At 40.9% G+C, this 25,031-nt stretch overlaps 1 protein-coding gene across 2 annotated transcripts; it reads right to left on the reverse strand.

The window, feature by feature from the left end:
* Positions 1-1,894: 1,894 nt before the first annotated feature.
* CDC16 (cell division cycle 16) lies at positions 1,895-21,316 on the reverse strand. 2 transcript variants are annotated; one of them, XM_079972689.1, is made up of 19 exons: positions 21,150-21,316; positions 19,479-19,533; positions 19,223-19,365; positions 18,295-18,392; positions 17,547-17,585; positions 15,680-15,820; positions 15,106-15,265; positions 13,304-13,398; positions 12,027-12,160; positions 10,280-10,359; positions 8,444-8,493; positions 7,382-7,455; positions 6,996-7,121; positions 6,454-6,606; positions 5,882-5,945; positions 5,494-5,555; positions 4,141-4,276; positions 3,944-4,034; positions 1,895-2,667 (listed from the first exon to the last, which is right to left on the reverse strand). In XM_079972689.1, the coding sequence occupies exons 6-19, from the start codon at positions 15,776-15,778 to the stop codon at positions 2,402-2,404; spliced, it is 1,590 nt and encodes a 529-aa protein (XP_079828815.1). In that variant the 5' UTR covers positions 15,779-15,820; positions 17,547-17,585; positions 18,295-18,392; positions 19,223-19,365; positions 19,479-19,533; positions 21,150-21,316; the 3' UTR covers positions 1,895-2,401. The 2 variants fall into 2 exon arrangements, with proteins under 2 accessions (XP_079828815.1, XP_079828814.1); XM_079972688.1 differs by lacking the exon at positions 19,223-19,365.
* Positions 21,317-25,031: the final 3,715 nt, after the last annotated feature.

Genomic DNA, 25,031 nt, shown 5'->3' on the forward strand with positions numbered 1-25,031 from the left:
CTGCCTTTTCAGAATTCTTGTGCAAGAGCAGCTCTCTCTCCCCCCCCCCCGTTCATTTTGCTGTTTTGCATAATGAGGAATGGGTGGTGGCTCTCCAGATGTCACTGGGCTTCTGATTTCCCTCAGCTCCAGCCTACAAGGCCACAATGCTCAGGGATCAGGAGAGTATGTAATCCATCAACATCTGGACAGCTGCCTCAACTGGTTCCTCATCCCTGATAAGAGATTATGTTAAAGAAGCATAATGTGATAAGCAGCCCTTTCAGTTCAAAAGGCTCACTTTAGAAATGTGGCTGGCAAAAAGTGTTTTTGAGCAAAGTACATTAATATGCAATGACCTTAGTTTTGAATTAGGGAATTGAAGCTGGGCAGCATAAAATAAGCATGACATAGCCACACCACCAGGTAGACATCCCCTACAACATGCCACAGAAATGAGTCTCATTGTCAAGCACACTGCCCTATGTTGCCTCACCACAGCAATTCATAATTATTAGGCTGCAAATGTTTTAAGCACGACACATTGTGTGCCTTCAATACTCTAGTTTATCCAGCATCTCCATTTAAGTATTATTGTAGAATACTGTAAGAATGTTTTCAAAGTGATTGGGGATTTGCTGTAACTTCTTGTGGTAGTTCTGGGCTGTATGTGTACACAGTGTGTTTCCACCTTTGGGGTTTGAAGCCAAGCATATAATGTTAACTAACCACAATCCATTTGTAGTAGTTTATTGAGAAATACTTTTGTTTGATGTGCTCCCATCTGATTTGAAAGTGTAAGCAGCAGTTAAGCTGTAGTGTGTACCTTTGAGTCAGCCATTGTGCATGTGCAGACAACAGTTTGACTGAAGAGTTAGGTGCAGGGAAATAAATTCGGCAATGCTCATTGGGTGAAGACATCTTGCCTGCCTCCCTCTCTGATGAGCACAGCAACATAAAGTGACTTGAAACACAGTGGCTGGAAACAACCTCACTGCATTTTAAGCCACTAATGTGTATACAGTGGTACCTTGGGTTACAGACGCTTCAGGTTACAGACTCCGCTAACCCAGAAATAGTACCTTGGGTTAAGAACTTTGCTTCAGGGTGAGAAATCGTGCGGTGGCAGCAGGAGGCCTCATTAGTTAAAGTGGCAGCTCAGGTTAAGAACAGCTTCAGGTTAAGAACGGACCTCCAGAACGAATTAAGTTCTTAACCCAAGGTACCACTGTATAGCCTAGATAGATGACAATAAGAAGTCTCTTGTGCCAGGGAACCATCAAAGCACACTGAGGTTCCCAAGAGTACATTGGATCTGCCACACATCTAATGTCCTAAAAGTGCAGCTTTTAGGAGACAGCCTCATGAGTTAAATTTGGATCTGTGGATTCTAATTACCGTATTTTTTGCACATAACACTCACTTTTTTTCCTCCTAGAAAGTAAGGGGAAATGTCTGTGCATGATATGGAACGAATGCCTGCGGGTGGCGGGGGGGATCTGCTACAGTCGTGAGCAGAGGATCCATGGTTCCCCTTCCTTCCCTCCTCCGTGGTTACAAAGCATAGATCCACATGGATCCTCAGGATTTTTGCATTGGGCTACTCCAAACTCACTGTCAGATCACATGTCTGTGGCCACAGCATGAACCACAAAAATCATATATCCACTATTTCGTTTAGAATATTTTTTTTTTCTTGTTTTCCTCCTCTAAAAACTACGTGCGTGTTATGGTCGGGTGCGTGTTATAGAGCGAAAAATACGGTAGGCCTGCAGGCTGAAGGATCCCTATGCCTGTTGTAAAAGTTTGTAGCGCAGCAGCACCTGAATTTTCATTTAACCAATAACCTGTGTTTGGATGTAACTTGTGTCAGGAAGATAGTGTGAAGAAGTAGTAAGGAATCTGAAATGACAAATGAGGCTAGACAAGAGTATTTACTTCCACACTTAAGACTTGGCAACAATTAAATTGGGGGGGGGGAATGCATTCAGGTGATAAGAATATTTTTTTACAATTGTGTGTATGAGTCAAACAGAGCAATGAAAACTTTAATTCTGGTTTAAAGAATAAAATATAGTATCAAATCATCAATTTTGCAGGGGGTTGTTATGACACATATTTAACATGGAAATATAGAAAGTTAGAAAGCCAAGGCAGGAATTCATCAGCTCTTGGACACAGAAAAAAAACATGTTGTAAACTAAACATTTTTCAACATTCACAGTCTTTTTTAGTAACAGATATCACAGGATGCAGTGAAGAGTTTAAAAATACATATGATTATTTTGCATAATAAAATTGGTATAAACAAACACACTGTCACAGTCATGGGCAGTTCTCTGATGTCAACAGCAGTTGAAGAAGGCATGAGGTGACAAAAATGCACATTACACGATGATGAATCTATTCTAGCATTTTAAAGTCAAGTACTGTGATCTGACATTGATGTTTCTAACATCATATCACTTTCATTCATTTCAATTTCAAAGGTTTCATCTAATGGAGGGGGTGCTTCCGTAGTTCTCCTCTGATGTGGTGCTTCCACTGCCATGATACTACTTTCTTCTAAGGTTTGCTTTTCTATATCAAATTCCAATACGTCCCAAGCAGGTGAAATAATGTTCTTTAATGTCTTCATAGTATGCACATCAAAGTCATAGCATCTTAATTTATCCTTAATTGCAGTTCCTGAAAGAGATTATTAATTTCCGCCATGAGATTACTTTCATGTAAAAATACTATTTCTGTCCAGTCCCATAGACTCTTAAAAGACGAAGTTCACTATCTATAGAATCACAGAATTATAGAACTGGAAGGGACCACAGGGACCATCAAGTACACCTGTCTGTGATTCATTTTTTACTTTATTATTACATTTTTATCCCCCCCCAAGGTGCTCAAGGTGATGTACATGGTTCTGCTCCTTTCCATTTTATCCTCACAACAGCCGTATGACGTAGTTTAAGCTGAGAAACAGTGACTGGCCCAAGGTCATCCAATAAGCTTCATGGCTGAGTAAGGATTTAAACCCTGGCCCTAAATACATCATAGATAATTAAGAATGCGCACAGTAATTCCTATGTCAAGAAAGTTAAACTTCTGTTGGTATTTATTTTATGGAACCGCACCCCCAGTGGCAGCATCATCATTAAACTTTGGCAATTGCAATGGTGAAAGAACTGCATGCAATGCATACTCTACTGCGTAAAGGTAAAGGTAAAGGGACCCCTGACCACTAGGTCCAGTCGTGACCGACTCTGGGGTTGCGGCGCTCATCTCGCTTTATTGGCCGAGGGAGCCGGCGTACAGCTTCCAGGTCATGTGGCCAGCATGACTAAGACGCTTCTGGTGAACTTGAGCAGCACACTGAAACGGCGTTTATCTTCCCGCCGGAGCGGTCCCTATTTATCTACTTGCACTTTGACGTGCTTTCGAACTGCTAGGTTGGCAGGAGCAGGGATGGGGCAACGGGAGCTCACCCCATCAAGGGCATTCGAACCACTGACCTTCTGATTGGCAAGTCCTAGGCTCTGTGGTTTAACCCACAGCGCCTCCCGAGTCCCACTCTACTGCGTAGGGGGGAGCAAAACTAATGTTTCCAAAGTTCAACACACAGATTCTTCAGATGGGGCTAAGAAAGATTCCTGTCTGAATCCATGGAGAGCTATGACTAGTTAGTGCTGGACAGCTTAGCTAGACAGTGCTAAGCTAGGTGAACCAATGGTCTGACCTGGTGTAAGCAGCCTCCCTCTGTTCTTAAACCAAGCTGTAATTTCTTACCAAAATAATTTAATAAAGCCATTGACCTTCTGCCTTCTTGGGGGACTCAGCAAATGGTTTACTAGTGATAAGTGTGCCAGTGCTCTTCATGGAAAAAATGTGTTAATGCTCTTCGTGAATGCACAGCCATAGCGCTGTGGGAACATCTGAATAGCTATAGAGCAGTAACAAAATCGCAGCTTACCAATGTAGGCTTCAGAATCTCCAATATACATTTCTATGCAATGTCCAAGCATAGTCACTGAAAACGTATCATCTCTTCTAAGACCGAGGGCCTGATTAAAAAGGACAAATTACAAAATCAAGAAAAGTGAAAGATCATACTGAGCACATCAAGCTTGACACCAATTCCCCCTCCCCAATTTTATAAAGATTACATACTGTATGAAAATAATCAATTGCACTTTCAAAATTTCCCATCAGACTGTGAATGTATCCAATGGAAGAATAAGTAGAAGCATTCTGAGGAATCAACACTAGAGCTTGACGATGGTATTCGAGAGCTTCTTCATACTTCCTATTAAGAAAAACATGGATAAGGATATAATAATAATAATAATAATAATAATAATAATAATAATTTATACCCCGCCCTTCTGGCTGGGTTTCCCCAGCTACTCTGGGCGACTTCCAACAGAACAGTAAAATACAATAACCTATTAAACATTAAAAGCTTCCCTAAACAGGGCCTTCAGATGTCTTCTAAAAGTTTGGTAGTTATTTTTCTCTTTGACATCTGGTGGGAGGGCGTTCCACAGGGCGGGTGCCACTACCAAAAAGGCACTCTGCCTGGTTCCCTGTAACCTGGGTTCTCGTAGCGAGGGAACCGCCAGAAGGCCCTCAGTGCTGGACCTCAGTGTCCGGGCAGAACAACTGAATATTGTTTCATTCACATTATTAGGAAATACAAATAGTAAACAATTGGCCATAAAAAAACACATGGTACACTGGGCTGGTTCAGATGTTAAAGCACCCTCCTAACATGGAAAGTAATCTCAGCAGAAGTTCTCCTGGCCATTTCAAAGAATCTCAGTTTAGCATTCCATGCAAACCAGGAATACTGGTTAAAAACAAACAATGGTTATTTGTTCAACAAGCTAATTTTAAACCATGGGTTATGAAGCTGGCTTTTAAATAAACCACTGGATTCACACTGTAAGGTGAACGAAGCTGAAATTATTTAAAACTGAAAATAAACTCAGCAGTAGTGTTCCTACCACCTGCATGAGAAAAGAGGAAAGGAGGGAGTGCATGAGCCTGACATTTCTTTAGCGATGCTTGTCCTATATGCTACTAAAACAATGGCTTGGCATTCACGCAAACCAGCCCACAGGGTGGAAAGAAGAATGCAGAAGGAAGGGAGGGAAGCTGTGAGATGACCTACTTGTGTAAGTAGGTGTTGGAAAACTATCTATGACTTTTGAAGGACAATGAAGTATCACATCCTGGCCTCAGGAACTCTATGCAGTACCTCAGGTCTCTGAGCTTTCACTGTTCTATCATAAAGACTAGAAGCTTGTTTTTTAAAAAATGCAATAGCTGAGATGTTTAGAATACCATGTTCCACAATACATTCCATTTCAATATATAATATGAACATGCCAGATGATAAATATGCCAGATTATAAATATAATTAAATGCATACAGAAGGTTTAGTAAAACTGGAATGCCATACCATTTGAGGATAAATACTTAAAATACTAAGTACTGGTAAAAATCGCTGTTCCACTTACTTAAGCTTTCTGCATACATGCCCCAGATTATTCAATAAAGGTTCCCACTTGTCAACCGTCACCTGCAAGACAAGCATCACATCTAAAGACAAAATTGTAATGCCTCTAAAACAAAATCTTGATTGAAGTAAACAAGCTATTCCATTGGCTGATTAAAAAAAATATCAACACCCATGCACCAAAGGATAACTTGTTATTTGAAAACTTTTGGGCAATACCATAGGTGAGAAGGTGGTGATCTGCATATGTATTACTTCTGGGATATGGGTAGCTTATAAGCAGAGCGCTTGGTGGGATTCTTCAAATGTAGCACTTTGGAGTCCTGCTATCAAACAGCTGAGATGAAATTATGGCCAATTCTATATATCTATAAATAAAAATAAAATACCTCATTTCCAATGGCTTTGATCTTTTCTAACGCATCAAGAAACCACTTTTCTGCAGTTTTCCAGCTGAAAGAAAATAAGTCACTAAGATAAAACACATTTAGAGGTCTCTGTCTTATGTCTCTTCAAATTAACAGCTTATCTATTTTATTACCTATAGGGCCTTGCGTCCAAAAATGCCATTAACATGTAGCATTGAAAGATGTATGTGTTTTGTTAATGATGCTTACTGTTCCAATGTAAAAATAATTCCCATGAGATACAAAAGCAGTGATAAGTACTTAGCTGTTTTTTGAAAACCGCATCTGATCACTGAAGGAAAAAATAATATATTTCCTAAACTACAGTTATCAGTGACTGTGATAAGTGGTGTAACTGCCATTGCATTGTCAACATGATATAGTTTATATATGAAATAGTTGAAGTCACACATTAATACTAGTACTAAGTTCATCAAGTGCACAAGTGGGTAGTATAATGGTTTCTAGGTTTTGGAGGGGGAGCTAACAAAGAAAGGAAATTATGTGCAGATATCTGGTACAAAGACAACCCAAAGTTAAAAATAGTAACTTACTCTCCATTTTGAAATGCTACCACCCCAACTTCATGCATCACAAAAGGGTCTTCGGGTGCAATACTTAAAGCTTGGCTGAAAAACCGCTCAGCTAATTTTGAGTTGTTGGTCAAGCCGTACTCCAGCCCAATATACAGCATTGGCAAATGGCAGCTACAAAAATAAAGAACACGAACAGTAATTAAAAAAAAACAACCTAAGACATGAGGACATTTGAGGCAGCACTGCATTTCATTTAAACAAATCTTTGATCTATAGTTTTAAAAATACTGCAAACACTTTTAAATGGGGGGGGGGACAGAATAGTTAAGTTTCCTTGTTTTGACAAGCATATCCATAATATTGGACTAGTAACTAATGTAAAGCTTACTTTCTAAGAGAAATATTAATATCGCTGCAAATACTGAATACATCTCTGATGGCAGATGTTTTCCCAGTAAATTATTATTTTTGTTTATTTTTCATCTAATATTAATACCCTTTGGTTAAGATGGTTTTATTGAACTACATCCCTATTTCCTGGCAATCTAATTTTGACCTACCCTTTCATCAGCTGGGCTGCAGTGAAATAAGCAGCCATTGCTTGGTCATGCTCACTTTCAACTGCAAATGAGTGCCCATATGCAATCCATGCTGGTCCGTATGTTCTCTCAAGAGTGGTGGCTTTGCTGAAACATAAAAACCAGGTACGTGAAATAAGAGCCAATGAAACCTGCAATGCTAAACGTAATGCTTAAAGCTGTAACTCTGAAGTACAACTACTCCGGGAATAGTTATTTACTGAAGTGTGCCAATACCAGTCTTCAGGCATACAGAAGGTTTCCTGGACCTTACTTAGTTCATCAGTGCTAACAGTACAAGGTTTCTTAAAATGGTAAACTTACAAGACAGCAACCCTTAGGACTACAGAAGACAAAGTGAGACTTACCTAAGGTATCTTCTGGCGTGTTCATTTTTATGGCCAACCATAAGATAATAACATCCTACAGCAAACCAGGAGACCTAATGGCCAGATAAAATTCAAGACACGTTAAAGCACACTACTGATATGACAAGTTTGTATGACCAAGTAAGCCAAACTATGGCTTACTGAGACTGTGCAAACATAGGGGTCCTGGAGAAGAGCTTGCAGCTACATTGCTTTCTCCTCCCTAACCACAAGCAGAAGCCCAAAGTAAGCCTTCGTGCAGTAAATAAGCAGTAAAAAGGACCAAGGAGAAGGAAGGTGGCTGCAGGCTATTTTCCATGGATCCGGATTGGTAAGCCTTGGTTTGGCTTACTGTGTCATGAAAACAAGGCCAATGTATGGGATCGGTTCCATTTCAAATGTAGGAACATAGTGGGTTCAAGCAAACAACATTAGAAATATGTTCCTTTTTTATCACTTTTTTCAAAAGGTAGCAAAGAGACATGTATCAGTTAACCAACCTTTCAGCAAGTACAACAAGTGCTCTGCAGTTACCAACATTTTATCCCTTTCCCAAAGGAAATGGTTTGCTGGACTGTTTCCTTATTTTTGTGGCACGGAGTCCACAATATTTAGTGGCTGAGAAAATGTGACTTTGTTGAGCAGCAGGTATACAATTTGTGATTGCCAGTGCTGTGCACACTGTGGTTCAACAACTTGTGGATTTGATTCCATGCGTGATGAGTAGTACAATCCCTTCTCTACCATGCCTATTCTATTTGTGAAATTTTAAAGATTGGGGAGGGAGGGTCAAAAGCTAAGCATTTTATGTACCATTAAGCTGAGGAATATTCATGTAGCCTATACAGAAAATTGGTACTACCAATAAGGCTAACATTCATTAAACTATTCATAAACATAACATTCATATTCATAACATTCATAAACTATTCATTACCATAATAATGGTAATAACATTTCACTTTAGATGTATATGGTACTATATGGGTCCTAACCTTTTAAACTTTTTTTTGATGGTATTCATAGCACATTTATGAAACAAAGAACAGAAGTACAACTTACAGGATTATTTGGGTACAAATCCACCAGTTTATGGGAAAGGTAGAAAAGTTCTAGGAAGAAGAAATATATTTATGTTAAGCAATAGTATATATGTAGCAGCTTGTGTTGAATGTTGATAAAATAAAGTGTTATGCCTTTTTGTTCACATTTTTATTGGATTGAAAATGATAATTAGAATAAAGCTGTCAACTGTTTCTCTCAAACTATCCCATATAATATATTCTTATGTTTTCAAGTCTATTTTCAAAGGCGCTCATTCATAAGTCATGCTAAGGCAAACTATGGTTTACCAAAACCATGCAAATGTGTTGGCTCTTGAAGACGACGGGCACCTGTTTTGCTTCTTGACAGTCCTTTAACCATAGCATGGCATGGCAGCCATGCCAGGGTTTAGCTTAGCATGCCATGTGAACCCAGGATTGTGGCTAAGGTCTCCACATTAACCATAGAGCAAACCTGGGCTAGCGATCATGGCTAAGGAGGAAAGATCTTAATCACAACCCTGCATTTGGGCATCACCATGGTTTAGCTGTTACATGCTAAAAGTTCTGGGCAGGGAGCTCCAGGAGCCAGGACATTTGTGAGGTCCTAATGAGTCACAGTCGGCTTACCATGCCATATGAACCAGGCCACTGACAGCCACTCTAGCCTGGCTGGCATCTTAACATAAAATATTCCGTAGACAATTTTTATTTAACATGTTATGGTTTAGTATAGTAGCTTTTTCATTTAGTAGTGTGGTTTCCAGTTTTCTTTACAATAGGATGCCAACTTTGTCACTAGAAACAAGGGGATCAGTAGTCCTCATCCCTTGGGGTGGGCCTTCCACTTAGCAAGATTTCACATTTCATTTAACTATTTTCCACTACGGATGACTCACTGTTACAATTTTTTTCCTGGCTCTCCACTGAAAGCATACACATTTCTCCTTTAAAAATTAAAAAAGGAGGAATTGATTTTAAGAATTGTATAATATTAACTACTTAAGTAGCATCTTAATAGCTGCAAATTATAAAGGCATAAAATGCAAATATACTGTCTAACAGGATGAATAATTTTCTGCCTTTAAATGAGAAAATGGACTCATTTCTACTGCAGAACCAGCAGAAATGTGTAGCAGGAAATCATCAATGAAAGAGTGAAATATTGCTGTATTAATTTTAGTTAATATCAAATCCATCATATATGGATTAACACACAAATATGGGTCCTTATGCATCAATATCTGTCTACAAAATCTCATATTTTATTTATTTATTAAGGCTTGCCTTCGATGCGGCTTGTCTAGGAGAGGAGCAGAATTCTACCCATGCAGCAGGACCCATGCTTCCCCCTGCAGGTTCCCTTGCATCCTAAAATTCTGCTCCAAAAAGCTGAGACACCCCCCCCCCCGGAGCAGATTTTGGGGGTGTGCAGGAGGAAGGAGATGAGGGTTAAATCCTGTTGAATGAGTAAAAAATCTGCTTGTTCTGTGTTGAATTCTGGCCTATGCAGCCAATCCTTCCTCCATGTGACAAGCCATGGTTCTCTCTCCTATACTATTTTATTTTCGCAACCACTTTGTGAAATAGGTTAGGCTGAGATTTAGAGACTAACCAAGGCCACCCAATGAGCTTCAGGGTGGAGTGGAAATTTGAACACACAGCTCTAGAACCCTGGTCCTTGTTCTACTCACCACACCATGCTAGCTTTTAACTCCTGAATTAGAGCTGAAAGGCCTATTCAGGAGTCAATGCAAAATATAAATAAACAAACAAACAAACAAATAAATAAATAAATACCAGGAATCCCTTTAAAAATAATTAATATTCAATTTGTATTAAAACACCTTCTCACCATTTGCTTTATTCAGCTCCACAAGTGTCCCAATATGCACAGGTAAACAACTGGCATGGAATGGATCCTTTTCCATTACTCTAAAAATAAGCGGAAATAAAAACCCTCAAGGGACAGTAACTTCATAAAAATTGAGGCGCAAATAGATCATTGTTCTTGCAAAATATGGTAGAATTGCTTATTACTTTGTATCCTTCCCATCATACAAAGTACTCAGAGAGGCACTAAAAGACTGTAGTTTTCAGCTCCAGATATTAAAGTTCTCCCCCCCCCCCTATTTTTTTAAAAATAGGAATATAGAAAGGTGCCCTATACTGAATCAGACCATTAATCCATTTAGCTGAGTATTGTCTACAATGACTGGCAACAGCTCTTGAGGGTTTCAGGCAGGAGTCTCTCCCACCCACACCTGGAGATACTGGGAAACTGAACCCAGGACATTCTGAACATGAGGAACTGAGCCACGGCCCTTCGCCGCTGGGGAAAGAAGATTAGACTTAGCATTCACTCAACAGGAGGCTCCATCCAGTCATGACTTGCTGACAAATGTTATCTGTGAATACAGTCATACCTCAGAAGTTGAATGGAATCTGTTCCGGAAGTCCGTTCAACTTCCAAAATGTTTGAGAACCAAGGTGTGGCTTCTGATTGGCTGCAAGAAGCTCCTGCAGCCAATCAGAAGCCGTGGAAGCCGCGAAGGATGTTCAGGTTCCAAAGAACATTCACAAACTGGAACAATCACTCTGGGTTTGCGGCATTTGGGAGCCAAAACGTTAGTCTCGCAAGATGTTCGACTTCCAAGGTACGACTCTACTATTTTACCTTGCTAGACATATTGTACACTTAAAAACACATTGTGTGAAATAGCTTTCTTTGTGCCCTGCTTAAAGTTATCCACTTCCAAATGCACATATTTGGTAAATGAATAGCTAAACCCAGAGCTGGGGAACCTGTGGCCCTCCAGATGTTGCCAGACCACCATGGATGAAAGAATGGATGAAATTTAAAGACTATTTAGTTAAATTTAGTTAAATATGCTAAGATAACTTAATTGGAAAAACTTGCAAATACCAGATAGGCTTAGGATTTAAATATGTGATGTTAGAGAATAATATGTTTAAAGTTAAAATGAAAAGAAAGAATGATGTTAAGTGATTAAGTTAATTTTATGAGAAATTTGGTTTTGGAAAACTGTTACAATGATATACACTGAAACTCAGCCGGGGGACTCGAGGAAGTCATTTAACAATGTTACTAAGATTGGATTAAGTACAGTTAAGATTTATATTTGTTTGTTTGTTTAAAAATTTTGGAAAATCAATTTTAAAAATTGGGAAAAAAACCAACCCAACAACTTGCACTATCCCCAACTATTGTCCCTGCTGGCAGCAGTTTATGGGAGTTGTAGTCCAGCAATATCTGGGGGACAAACCTCCCCAACCCTGATCTTATCTCATCAAAACTGTCATACAAGACACTTCAATGCGCCGAGCCCCAAACATTTATCCCCCAAACGTTTAGTAAAAGACTGAGAAAAGGCTAACAGGCAAGGTGTAAGTGATACAATGACAGCTGGTGGGATTCCAAACAGTAGCGACCAACAATTAACACATCCAGGCTTTACATTCATCTCCGCTCTATGAAAAGATGCTTTCAGTAAAGAGTGAACAATTATCTACTGGCTTCCACAATTGAGTGGTTTCAAATAAATGCTATTTCGTAACAGGCTGATGATATATGTACTCACAGAGAAGTGAGCTTGTAGCACATCTTGAAATCGCAGTTATAGTAATGCCTTTCTGCTAAAGACACGACGACATCCAGATTATCTTGGAGACCATCTACAGATTCAGGGATCAACGTTTCACTGGGTTTATTATACTGAAAGAGAGAAGAAAGGTCAAGAGAGAACCATGTGGTTGCTCAGATCCATAATACCATTATTGCTAGAGGGCAATGACATACCTCCTCCCGCCCCTATTAGACTTTGGTTCAGAAGCTTCCACTTTGTTTGGAAAGGTGGCAGGCAAGACCTAACAAGATGGCAAGAACCAGTAAATGCATTTTGCTCTAACACCTTCTTTTCAGATGGATGACGGAGTATCCATTAAACTCGGTTCTTAATCCAAACAAGGCCATGCTGTATCACCTATCAGTTGGCTTACTGAGTGCCCTGAGACAGGGTATCGACATTTAAAAAAAACACTGTAAAAGCCTCATAAATTCAAGCAGTCCTATTGTTAAGGGTGGTGACGGGGGTGGGTGGGGGTGGGGCGGAGATTGCCATCCTTTCTGTTCACATGAAAGACAATCTACCAGGATCATTCCGTTCTTCCATGGGTCTTTGTTTCTATAATAATAGCCAGATTGCCTGAATAGACCTATATGGTTTAGGAGGTAGTCTTCTCACACAATGAGGGTGGGAGTAGGGAAAGGGCATCTAGAGATGCCCTTCCTGCTATTCATATCAACAGCTACATTTTACAATTAAGGTTCTAAACTGTGTAGGGAGCCTTCATGAGTATAGCAGACTTGCTGCTGCAGATGTTTGCCCTTCAATGCATGACAAGTGGCAGGGGAATGTGATGGCAACACAGTGAAAGGCGCATAGCTAGCGAGAGCATCTATGCTCTCCACTGATGAGGTTCTAATTGTGTGAGGAGCAGAATACATACATAGGGCTACAGAGTTTTCCAAATGATAATCTGAACCTGATCTTAGCTTCATATTTTGAAAACTGTTTCCATTATAGCCATTATGACCCTTCTAGAATTATTAAATATACATTTTATATCATATTTGGATACACTGAAAGCTTTTGAGGGGTGAATTCTGATTGATTAATAAATAGTATGCAAGGTCACAATAACTGATGCAAACTGCTAAGACACAAAAAGAAGTAAATCGTAGGTGCTAAGATGCAAAATATTGGCTATTGGTTACATTATTGGTTACATTAAACAGAATGTTATCAAATTTACATTTGAATCAATGTAGATTTCTTTTAAACTACAGTACTATTACCTTTTTTAATTTGTTCTCAAACAGAAAATGTAACAATACTACTTCTTCTTCTGTGCACTGTTTTCCTAGAGGTAGAGATTCCAGCAGCTCTTTTTCTGAACACATCAGTTACAAAAGTGAATTCCAGAAGAATGGTAGAGAATAATAAAAACACAATAAAACATCAAACATTAAAAACTTCTCTAAATAGGGAGGGTAAGTGATACAATATACTTCGTGGCATTGTATTTGTATGGTGTAATTCATATGGATCAAATTACACATTGTTTGGGATGACATTTTCCATATTTGTACAATGGTATAAATGTGGTGCGTTATTTCACTGAACATGAGATTTGCGGCAGGAGCAGTGCTCAGGTAAAAATGTTTCAACTGCTACCACATACAGCATCATAAAACATGTTGCACTGAGATATAAGGTTCTGACATACAGTCAATCTTTCTAGAGAATTAGGAACACTCTGCTACTTCCTATGTATGTTTACCTGTCTTTGTCTATTCTGCTGGGAACTGCCCAGAGTGACTGGGGAAACCCAGCCAGATGGACAGGGTATAAATAATAAAGCTATTATTATTATTCTATAAATATGTCTCCAAAACTTTTAGAACCTGTGCTTCCCTTCTGAATTTCCTCTGCCCTGTGCCTTTCTCCTCTCTCCTGTCCTGCAAATCTTACAATCTGACATCAATAACACATTCCAGAAGTGAGCATGTGGAGTTATGTGCCATCATATGCAGTTATGTACCATTGATAGATTGGGGTGGAAAATAGAAGGGGAAAAGATTCCCCCCCCCCCAAATCACATTCAGCAGCACTTCCTTTTCGGGATGATAAAATAGCAGAGATGTGAATCACCGTCTTTTTTTCCCCAGGGAGACATGAGATCTTAGCTGGTAGGGTCGAAGGTTCCTAGAAATTCTCTCTCTCTTCCTGTAATTCCTTCTGCCTTAGAAACACCATACCCAAAAAGGGAGGCTTGCTTCATAATTTAATAAACACTAGCCTATTCATTGCAGGGAATGGTAGGGAAGCAGGATGACAATGGCATTCATACACCAGTTTGAAGGCTGTATTTTATATTCAGACTGATGAAATGCCTATCATTATGGCAGAAAAGAAGTAAAAGAGGATTTGCAGGATCATCATCAGTGGGGGAAGGTGCTGCTGGTTTTACCCCTAACTGCAACATTGCCTTCAAATTCATTTTCATGGGGGAAATAAAACGTACTTTAGCCATTTGCTAATACAAGGAAGGGAAAGTAAAGAGTACCGCATTCACGGGCGCAACTGAGCTGAGGGCTACCACAGTGAGCATGTTGCTATCACATGATGGCAGCAGTGCTGGCTGAGGATCCAGTAGATCCTGTGTCAGCCCAGCCTTTCCTCCACAAAAACACCCTGCTTTGGAGCATTCTGAAGTCTACAGCCACTAGGAACACCACAGCTGGCATCTTCCATCCAAACTCTGTTTGGATGGGCACACAAGGATGCTCCATGGTGACCGTACTTCCCTGCCAGTGGCAGAGTTGCTTCATTAGTGGAGGCTGGTGGCACCAGACAGTGCTGGGCAGAGGGACACCTCCACTTCAAAAACAAAACATTAAAAACCTCCAGCAAGGAAGATTGTGAGTTTGAGCTGCTCTGTTGGCTTTGGAGAATAACCAGCAAAATTTATTTATTTTGAAAACTGGTATCTCTAATCAGCGGCTGATATAATTTAATATTTTGTTGATTAAAACAGTTTTTTGGACAAAGAGAAATAATGTTTTAAAACTGGAGGGGTGATGAGAGTTCTCCAAACCTTCTTCTGCTGTCAGCATATGGTGTGATGTTAAAAGGTCAAATGCTTCGAAGCAGTAAACATCGAGTTTCAAGGCCTCTTTGTAGCTGAATGTTGCCAGGGTTCTGTTATCAAGTGCATCATAGATCTTCCCACGCAAAAGGCAAATAGAGCTCTTGATCTGATGGGAAAGGATAGGTGGAGGTCAGAGAAGGAATTGGTGTTTGCAGTTTGATTCTGAGCACAAATTAAAACTTAGAAACAAACAAAAAAATGCATTTTATTCATCAGATTGGACCATTCACACTGCATCATACTTCATAAAATTCATAGTTAAGTGTGTTATACATCTGTACAGTGATTAACCATGGCACAGCCCATGAGGTGTGTACTTGATTCATGTGTGTCTTTACTTTATTTATACAAACACGAACCTTTTAAAGATGAAATACTGTTTTTACAAAGCCAAAATTTAAAGACATAACACAAGGCTATTGCAAATTAACATCACCACAAAGCCTTCTAGTTACTTTTCCTGCAGCCTTGAATACATCATATGCTTACATTAATTTATATCTGTCAATATGTTACTCACTGAAGATTGTGAAACCTCCCAGTCATTGGAACAGTCCTTTGGACCACTTTCATCCTTACAATGTTTTTCAAACAGTCTTTTGTTGATTGGTTCTTCCATGTCAAGAATATCAAGAGCCTGTTGATATTCTTTTGCAGCATACTGTACAGAGAAACTCAAAGTTATGTTATGTTTAAAGTGGCCATGCAAAAAGTAATATTTTTTTTTAAGAGCTCATCCACCAGCAGTCTTACCTAATTCATTCTGAACAACAACTTTACACATATAAACACACATACCACTTTTGGTTGTTATACAGGCATACAAAGTCTAAACCCATCTCAACCTCAACGTCCACAGAGTTGCCTTTTTTTTTGTTAGTTTCATTTAGTCCCTACATTCTCTATTTCCCTTTAAACCTTTGCCACCATACCAAGACTAGCTTTCTGTGCTTATTACAGTGGTGCCCCGCAAGACGAATGCCTCGCAAGACGGAAAACCCGCTAGACGAAAGGGTTTTCCGTTTTGGAGGTGCTTCGCAAAACGAATTTCCTATGGGCTTGCTTCGCAAGACGAAAATGTCTTGTGAGTTCCTGCGGGTTCCCCCCCCCCCTTTTCTAAGCCGCTAAGCCGCTTATCCGCTAAGTGCCGCTAAAAGCCGCTAAGCCGCTAATAGCGCTAATCTGCTAAGCCGTCAATGGGCTTGCTTCGCAAGACAAAAAAAACCGCTAGACAAAGAGACTCGCGGAACGGATTCTTTTCGTCTTGCGAGGCACCACTGTACTTTGTTCTTCTGTTTCCCACAGAGCTGTATTTCCTATTGGGCTTACTGGCGAGTTGTGCCAGGGCGCTGGCCTCTCAGGGTGGCCTCCCCTTTCCCTGCACACCTGCCACCTGTGCGCTGTCAACCATATGGCTGGGGAGCGTGCAGCTTGCCTCCCAAGCCTCCACAGGAGGAGAGCGATCCCTGCAGAGGCTTAGGATGGAAGCTGCGCCCCACCAACTATATGGCTGGCAGGTGTGCAGCTTCCTTCCCAAGCCTCCGTGGGAGGAGAGCAATCCCCACAGAGGCTTGGGGAAAGGTCAACAACTCTGGGAAAGGCAGGGGGGTAGCACCGGAGGGATCTTTGAACCACGTGCCAGATATGCTTAAGACGGCCCTGGTTTCCCACCCTATTCCTACTGCATATTATTTAGATGTGAGCTTTCAAGAAAGGAATGTGTGTTTCCTTTATTCAATAGTGTTAACTGTCCTGAATCTTCAATAAGCACAGATTTAAAATAATTACAGTGGTGCCTCGCAAGATGAAAAGAATCCGTTCCGCGAGTCTCTTCGTCTTGCGGTTTTTTCATTTTGCGAAGCAAGCCCATTAGTGGCTTAGCGGATTAGCGCTATTAGCAGCTTAGCGGATCACCTGATAAGCGGCTTAGCAGCTTAGCAGATCAGCTGATAAGCGGCTTAGCGGCTCAGCTGATAAGCGGCTTAGCGGATCAGCTGTTTAGCGGCTTAGCGGCTCAGCTGATAAGCGGCTTAGCGGCTCAGCTGATAAGCGGCTTAGCGGCTTAGAAAAAGGGGGGGAAGGGGGGAAAAAACCAAAGGAACTCGCAAGACATTTTCGTCTTGCAAAGCAAACCCATAGGAAATTCGTTTTGCGAAGCACCTCCGAAACGGAGGTTTTCCGTCTTGCGAGGCATTCGTCTTGCGGGGCACCACTGTATAGCATTTAAACTACCATTTGAATTGCAGTATTTTTTAAGCTAGCAGTTACAAAATAGTTCAGGTTTTCACATTTCTATCTCAGCTGCAAATAATCCCTTCTGCCATGTGATTTTCTTATACATACTGGCTGCTTAGTGAAGAATCATTCTAATGTAAGGAAATACTTACATGACATCTAGCAGCAAGGTATCGACATGCTTCATATAACTAAGGGAGAAATTAAAATTGTTTAAATCATTTTGCACTTTGAAAAGGTATAACTTTTTAAAGAATAAAGATGGTGATGCCTGGCATAGCATTGTGATTCTTATACTTGGTACTTTCAATTTACAAGTCTGTTTATCATATTTTGTCCAGTTCCTTTAATACATTCTTCATGCCAAGAGTCAATTCTTTCACTGCCTTTCTAACTGAACTGCTCTCTGTCATCTTCTTTCTGCCAACATAGATCCTGCTGACTTAATTAATCTTGAAAGAATCCTATTTATCTACGTATTAAAAGAAAGAAAAAATCTAGTAAACAGAAGGAATGTTTTCAATAGAAATTGTCTTATGCTACTTTGCTTTTCTGTAATCACTACCCACCGCTGGCTTCAGCAAGACACCTGACAGCAAGTTAGCAGTTTATGTTACCACTTCTATGCTATTTATATTTCTTACTTTACTCCCATTGCTTCTACAGTACTGCAGTATTGGCTTAACTGCTATCAGCACCTACAATTTCAATAGTTCCTCATGTTCGATTCCATCTTATCCCTATTTGGTGCTTTGACTATTTTCTCATATGTTACCTATTTCATAAATTATTACAGAAGGTGCAGCAACCAGCATGTCTGACAATGCTCGACTTAGCAACTTGTACAATAAACCAAAAAGGCTAAAATGGAAGAAACAAGACTGGTCTGCAGTATCTTACCTTATCTAGTTTTCTTGACCTAAGGGCATGTGCTGCCCTGTGGTACTGAGCTGTGAGGTAAAGACACTGAGCCAGCCAATAGATATCCTGTGGGTCTTCTAAAAATGAAATAGCCACACAACTTTATTCAATATGATCCCCCACAAAACTCATGTGCTTTATCTTGCTTGTATGGGATACATTTTGTTCACAGCACGTTGAAAAAACAGCAACACTTAATTTACCAAAAGCAAGTATTTCTATAATTGATAAATTAAAGAATAAAAAATCCTATCTTTGTCAACCTGAGAAAAATGTCTAAGCACTAAGTTAAACCAGCCATTAGAATTTTGCATTGCATTTAACAGTCTTTTAGACATAAGGGTATAAACAATGGCCACATGACTGCAATTTTGGAGATAATGTGCATCAGATACAAGCATTAGAAACATTTACTGGGGAACTAGATATACTACCCTGTCATTTTTTTACACCAATGCAAGCCAGATTAGAGTTACTGTATCCCAGTGATGGTGAAACACCACAATGTTGGAAGTTTTTATTCATATAATTCAGTTATGGGAAATCTCTGGATGTGGACCTGCCATACCTCCTCATTTGGCCCACCAGCAGGTTTCCAACAAGTCACACCCTCCTGCTCTGCATGTGATGCTCTATATATGACATCAGTTGTAGGGCTGGTAAATATTTCTCTCCCTGATAAAAGCGGGATTTGCAAGCACAACCCATCACCGATCAGCTGACCATGAGTTCCTGTAAAGCGCTGCACTATGCAAGTGCTGTTGAAAAGCTGATCATTGATTTTTGCAAAATGCTGTGCCTTTGCCTGTGCAGTTTGATTTCAAACTGTGCTGGCAAAGGAAAATGGGTCCCCTGATGTCACTGTGACATACAGTAGTTTGGTTTACAGGTGGGCAGACCCACCCACCTGTCAAGCTTTGCCTGCAGGTGGTGGCGCAAGTAAGGATCCATCCTGCTGGCTTGATCCAGTTTCCCACCTCTGCTGTAAATACAGTACTTCAAAGGTATCAACCCAAGCAATCCAAGCCTGAAAGACATGTCATGGTCATTCTGAAGAAAAATAAACACAATATAGGAAAGGGAAATTCATTTAGATGACACTTCACAGAAATAGTTTTAGAAAAGGTGACTGCTGTATAATTAAAGTTAAATATGTAACTTACCATGAGACAATGAAGCTACTTTATCTGCCCAAAACAGAGCACTTTGATACTGTTGCTGTTTTTAGGAGCAAAGAAAGAACAAGTATTACACATGTTTTTCCTATAACAAATTGTATTGATTACATTTGGTTCCCACCCTTTATCCAAGGGACTCAAGGCGACATATATAGTACTCTCCCCCGCTGTCACCTCCCAGTTTTATCTTTTTATCTACTCTGTGAGGTAGATTAGGCTGAGATAGTGTGACTTGGCTCATGGTCACAGAGAGAATTTTATAGATGAGTGGGCATTTCAACCTATGTCTCCTTAGTGTTTCTCTAATAAAACTGGATTATTGCTTATACAAATAAGCAATGAACTTTTACTTGTCCACCAGGAGAGAACCAATCTGGTATTATTATATATACAATCCATTTGATCATTTTGCAAATGAGGAATTGAAGCTAAATGACCCACCCAGAACTATCAACACTTTGAGACACTGAACTATCGCCAAGAGAAGGACTGTCACTTTATATTGGAAGGGTCTCCTGTACGTTTAACTACAGCACAATGGACAGAAACTGTGCCACTCACTGAAACCGCCTCTATCCGCTAGGAAAGGCACAAAGCTTCTAACAGGTAAGTAATGTGGCGGTGGAAACCCGGGACTGGTACGGAGAAAGACAAGACAGGTGAACAATAGGTGGAGCCAGAGCCAACAACAGCAGGCACATCTAGCTAATTCTAGTTTGATAGAATCATAGAACCTGTAGAGCTGGAAGGGGCCACGAGGGTCATCTAGCCCAACACTCTAGCCGGGATTTATGTTGGGGAGGCAGGCTTTATGTTGGCGGGTGGGGCAGAAACCAAACTATTAGTTACCGGTAAGTATTTCTACTCACAGTGGTATTTTGGGTTACATATGCTTCAGGTTACAGACTCTGCTAACCCAGAAATATTACCTCGGGTTAAGAACTTTGCTTCAGGATGAGAACAGAAATTGTGCTCTGGCAGCACAGCAGCAGCAGGAGGCCCCATTAGCTAAAGTGGTGCTTCAGGTTAAGAACAGTTTCAGGTTAAGAACGGACCTCCGGAACGAATTAAGTATTTAACCTGAGGTACCACTGTACTTAAAAGGGAATGGTGTGGGTTGGGGGGGATAAGGTATTTATTTTGCAACGCAGATACTAATACATGGGGCTTCTTTTGCAGACAACTGCACTCAACTTGTGATAATCAGAGTACAGTGCAAAGTTCTTAACCTGAAGCACTATTTCTGGGTTAGCGGAGTCTTTAACCTGAAGCATATGTAGCCTGAAGCGTATTTAACCCGAGGTACCACTGTACTTGATTTAGGTCATGACTCCCCTGCAATGCAGGAATCATTTGCCCTGCAATGCAGGAATCATCGTGCGCCTCGAATCCACGACCCTATTAAGATCTACAAGCGCAACACCTTAGGAAGTGGCAGCTGGCTGGCTGCCTGCACCAACCCTTAGGCTGGCTGCAAGTAAGAAGAAGGCAGGCAATTGTGGGGGGGGGGAGGGTTTGAGAGGAGGGTGAGCTGAGGCTGAGCTTCCCGTCCAAAAAAGAGTGGGCGTCGGTGGCGGCTAAGGAGCGACGTTGGGGACCCCGAGAGAACGACGTGTGGGGGGGCAGCGTCTCCCCACCTTTCTCGCCTCGGCTCACCTGGTCTATGTACTGCCTCACCCGCTTCCGGAGGCGTTCCAGGTTCATTTCCCCGCACAGACCCCTCGGGGGAAGCCGGCCGGCCAAGCCGCCGCCTCGCCTCAAGCTCCTTCCCGTTAAACAACCGCCGCTCGCGGCTCCTCTGACAAGGTCCGTCGGCAATAGCGCTCCCCCGCGACATCGCCTCGGTGCAACAGTCATAATTGCACCCTCGGAAACGCTGGTCCTGCGCGCGACGTTCCGGCAGTTCCTAGAGGCGTGGAAAATACAAACCGCTTGCGTTTTTAAATGTGCACTGAGCGAGCTACGGGGGCGGGGGGGGGCGGCGTAAGTATTGTTTAGGCGGGCGACGGGGTTATTGATATTTGTTTTTCCGTATTCCCCCCCCCCAGATCCTTTGATTTATGTGGAAATATTGGTTTGTTTATATTTATTTGATGGATTGATTTATATACCGCCCTTCATCAGGGTGGTTCACAGACAGGGACGGATTTAGGTTTGATGAAGCCCTAAACTACTGAAGGTAATGGGGCCCTTTATATGTCCAGCTGTCCTTTGTCAACAACAAATTGTCGCTGGTTTTTGTGTTGAATAGATGCTATATGGTAATTTATGGACCTTGTTGTTGTTGTTGTTTAGTCGTTTAGTCGTGTCCGACTCTTTGTGACCCCATGCCAGGCACTCCTGTCTTCCACTGCCTCCCGCAGTTTGGTCAAACTCATGTTTGTAACTTCGAGAACACTGTCCAACCTGTCCTTTGTCAACAACAAATTGTCGCTGTTTTTTTGTGTTGAATAGATGCTATATGGTAATTTATGGACCTTACAGCTATCTAAAGCCATTTGCACATAACAAAATAATGTAGTTTTTATTTTATTTGTTTTTTTATCTTATATTTTGGAAATGTACATCCAGTGGTTTTTTTCCCCTTCAAATTTTTTTGGGGCTCCCAAGAGAGTGGGGCCTTAAGCTATAGCTTGTTTAGCTTATACGTAAATCCGGCACTGTTCACAGATACAGGATAAAAAACATGAAGTAAAACAGAACAGCAAAATGATAACACCACCACTATTCCCACAGACACATATTTAAAAAAAGGCTGTGAGGATATCAATTAGCAAAAGGCCTAGTTAAAGAGGAATATTTTTTTGCCTGGTGCCTAAAGACATATAATGAAGGCGCCAGGTGAGCCTCCCTGGGGAGAGCATCCCACAAATGTTGCCACCCTCTGGACTGTTTATATGGGGAGAGGAGGAGACTTCCGGGTTGACGCCATCGCCGAATGGCGGACTCCCTCCGAGCTCCGGAGGGAGCCTGCTCGGCAGGGGCTGGGTTCTACCGCGCCGGCGACGCGGGGACCCTCAAAAACCATGGGCGCTGAAACCCATGGGCATGGTGACTCGGCGGGCACCGTTTGCGCCCCCCGACCCGCGAAGGAGCCTTTTTAAAGGCTGCGGAGCGGGTGACAGGGGGGGTGGTGGTGCTGTGAGTCCTCCGCTTCCCCTGCCGAGCGGAGCCGCATGCCATTCGACGGAGAGCGCTGACTTCTTCCATTGAAAATTTGGTCTTTAAAAGAATAACCCGTGAGTAATTGGAACTTGGATTAAAAAAGGGGAAAAATTCTATTTAAATTCGGAGCGAGCGGGGGAGGTGCAAAAAGGAAGTCAGCCTCCCCCCTGTTGTAGAGGAGCTAAAGCAAAGGATTTGACAACTAAGATCGAGTGTAACCTTTTTTTGATAAAGTTATTAACTTCGCGATGGAAAATTATAAGACTGGGCTGGAGGAGAAAAGTGGAATGTGAATTAAAATGCAACACCCCCCCCCCCGGAAACCCCGGGAGCGATCTGAAAGAGCGCCGGGAGAGGAGAAATAGAGGTTTTGACAGCTGTCAAAGGAGCTGTCAAAGCGGAAGAACAAAAAGAGAACTTTGTTACGAGGACTTTGCTGGTCACATTTGTTACAAATTGGATATAAATTGTTTAAAACAAGGAATAATAAGTTACTTTGACTGTTGGGTGTGATCGGGAAGGAAACTGAGTTACTATAATCCCTCTAGAGGAGCTGTGGGACACTACAAGTATTGTTGGCATCAAATTTGAATAGGACTTTTTATCGCCTGGGAAACTGCAGAAATGGAACACTATTTTGTCTACAGAGGTCTACACACTAAAGGAGACAATAGATTTATCTATTGAAGAATGGAAGGGACTTGACGTAATGTTTTGTTCCTGAATAACCAAGCCTCTGCAGAGGAATTAGAAGCTTTTTGGAATTAGAACATTTGTGCAGGAGAGCAGGGGGAAAAAACAAAGAGGAGGAGAGAGAACAACAAGAACAATAAGAATAACAAGAACTGGACAAAGTTGGAAGATAGACTCCTTCCAAGATTGGACATGTGAAACCAAAGATGACCAAAAGATGGCAAAGACTAATAAAAAGACGGCAAAGCGGACTGGTGAAGGACTGTGGTTTAGATGTGGGAGCTCCAGGATGACAGTAGACATTGATGGACATTGGGAACGCAACCGGGAAAGGGGGGAGGGAAATTTGGAATCCAAAGGGTGTTAAATTACATTTTATTCTTTTTTTTATCTTTCTGTTTATCTTAATCTGTATTGCATATTAAAGACGGGAACTCGTGGAAGGGAACAGGTCGATTTTAGGGGATGGGAAAATATTTTTTTAAAATTGGGCCAATGATAATAATTTTAAAATTTGGGGTAAGAATTTGTTGAATCTATTTGAAAGAATTGGAATACAAGAGGGGGAGGGGAGGGGAAGTCCTGGAAAGATGCCAATGAAAATTAGGTTTTAAATTTGGCTGTTTTTCTTTTTCTGTTATATTTGAAAATCTTTAATAAATATTATTAAATATATATATATATATATATATGGGGAGAGGAGGTCCTAGGGTAATGCGGTCCTGAGCTCGATTCGGTTGTGTACTTTTGATGTGTTTTATTTATGGTTTATGACTACTTTTGTCCTGTTTGTGACTACGTGAATCTTTTTATGTTGTAAACCACTACGAGCGAGGTTTTAACTATGGAAAGGCGGCACACAGATAAAAGACTACTGTCAGGACAGGATGAAAGAATGAAGCAAGTCGTGGCTTAATAGCAGCAGTCCCAGAAGGATGTGATGAAACCAGTTGGTGATAAGATTCTAACTCCCATCATCCCTGACTACTGGCTATCTAAAGCTGATGGAAGCTGGAATCCAAAAACATTTAGAGAGGCACCAGTGCCCCATCCTTTGTGCACCCATTTTCTACAACCAAGTCTATTCTATTTGTTTTGGTAGCAGCCCTTCGTCTGCATGTAACCTGATTAATCAAGATGGGGTCTCAGAAGCTGGACAGGTTTGGGCCATTACATTACCACCTAAGTTTTTGTAGCAGACTCCAAAGAGAACACTTCATCTTTACTGTCACCAGAGGAAGACTTTAAACATTTTATGAAGACAACTGGCCTTTATTTCAATAGCACTTACTTTCAAGTAGTATGTTTCAACTTTTGTTTTTATCCAATGCCACTTTACTTCCACTAAGGGAACTCAAAGCAGCTAACATTAGATACAAATAATCAATACAAATATAAAGAAGCATGATAAAATAATAATAATAGTAATACCAATAATACTACAAATGAACTGAACAGATCATCAGTTCATCTTTTCCCAAAGTCATCTTAAGAGTCAGGTCTTCATTTGGCACCACAAAACATGTAGTATATGGGGATGTCAACACTATTTTATTTCTTGGCTGAATATCTTCTTTAGTTGCTTAATTTCTCTCTGCATAGCTTGACACAGGGAATCCTATGATGTTGATTGAGAATCAAAGGTGGATCTTAGGTTGAGACTGGTTGAAGAGCACTAAC

This window comes from Podarcis cretensis (assembly GCF_951804945.1).
Source record: "Podarcis cretensis genome assembly, chromosome: 4".
Lineage (NCBI taxonomy): Eukaryota > Metazoa > Chordata > Lepidosauria > Squamata > Lacertidae > Podarcis > Podarcis cretensis.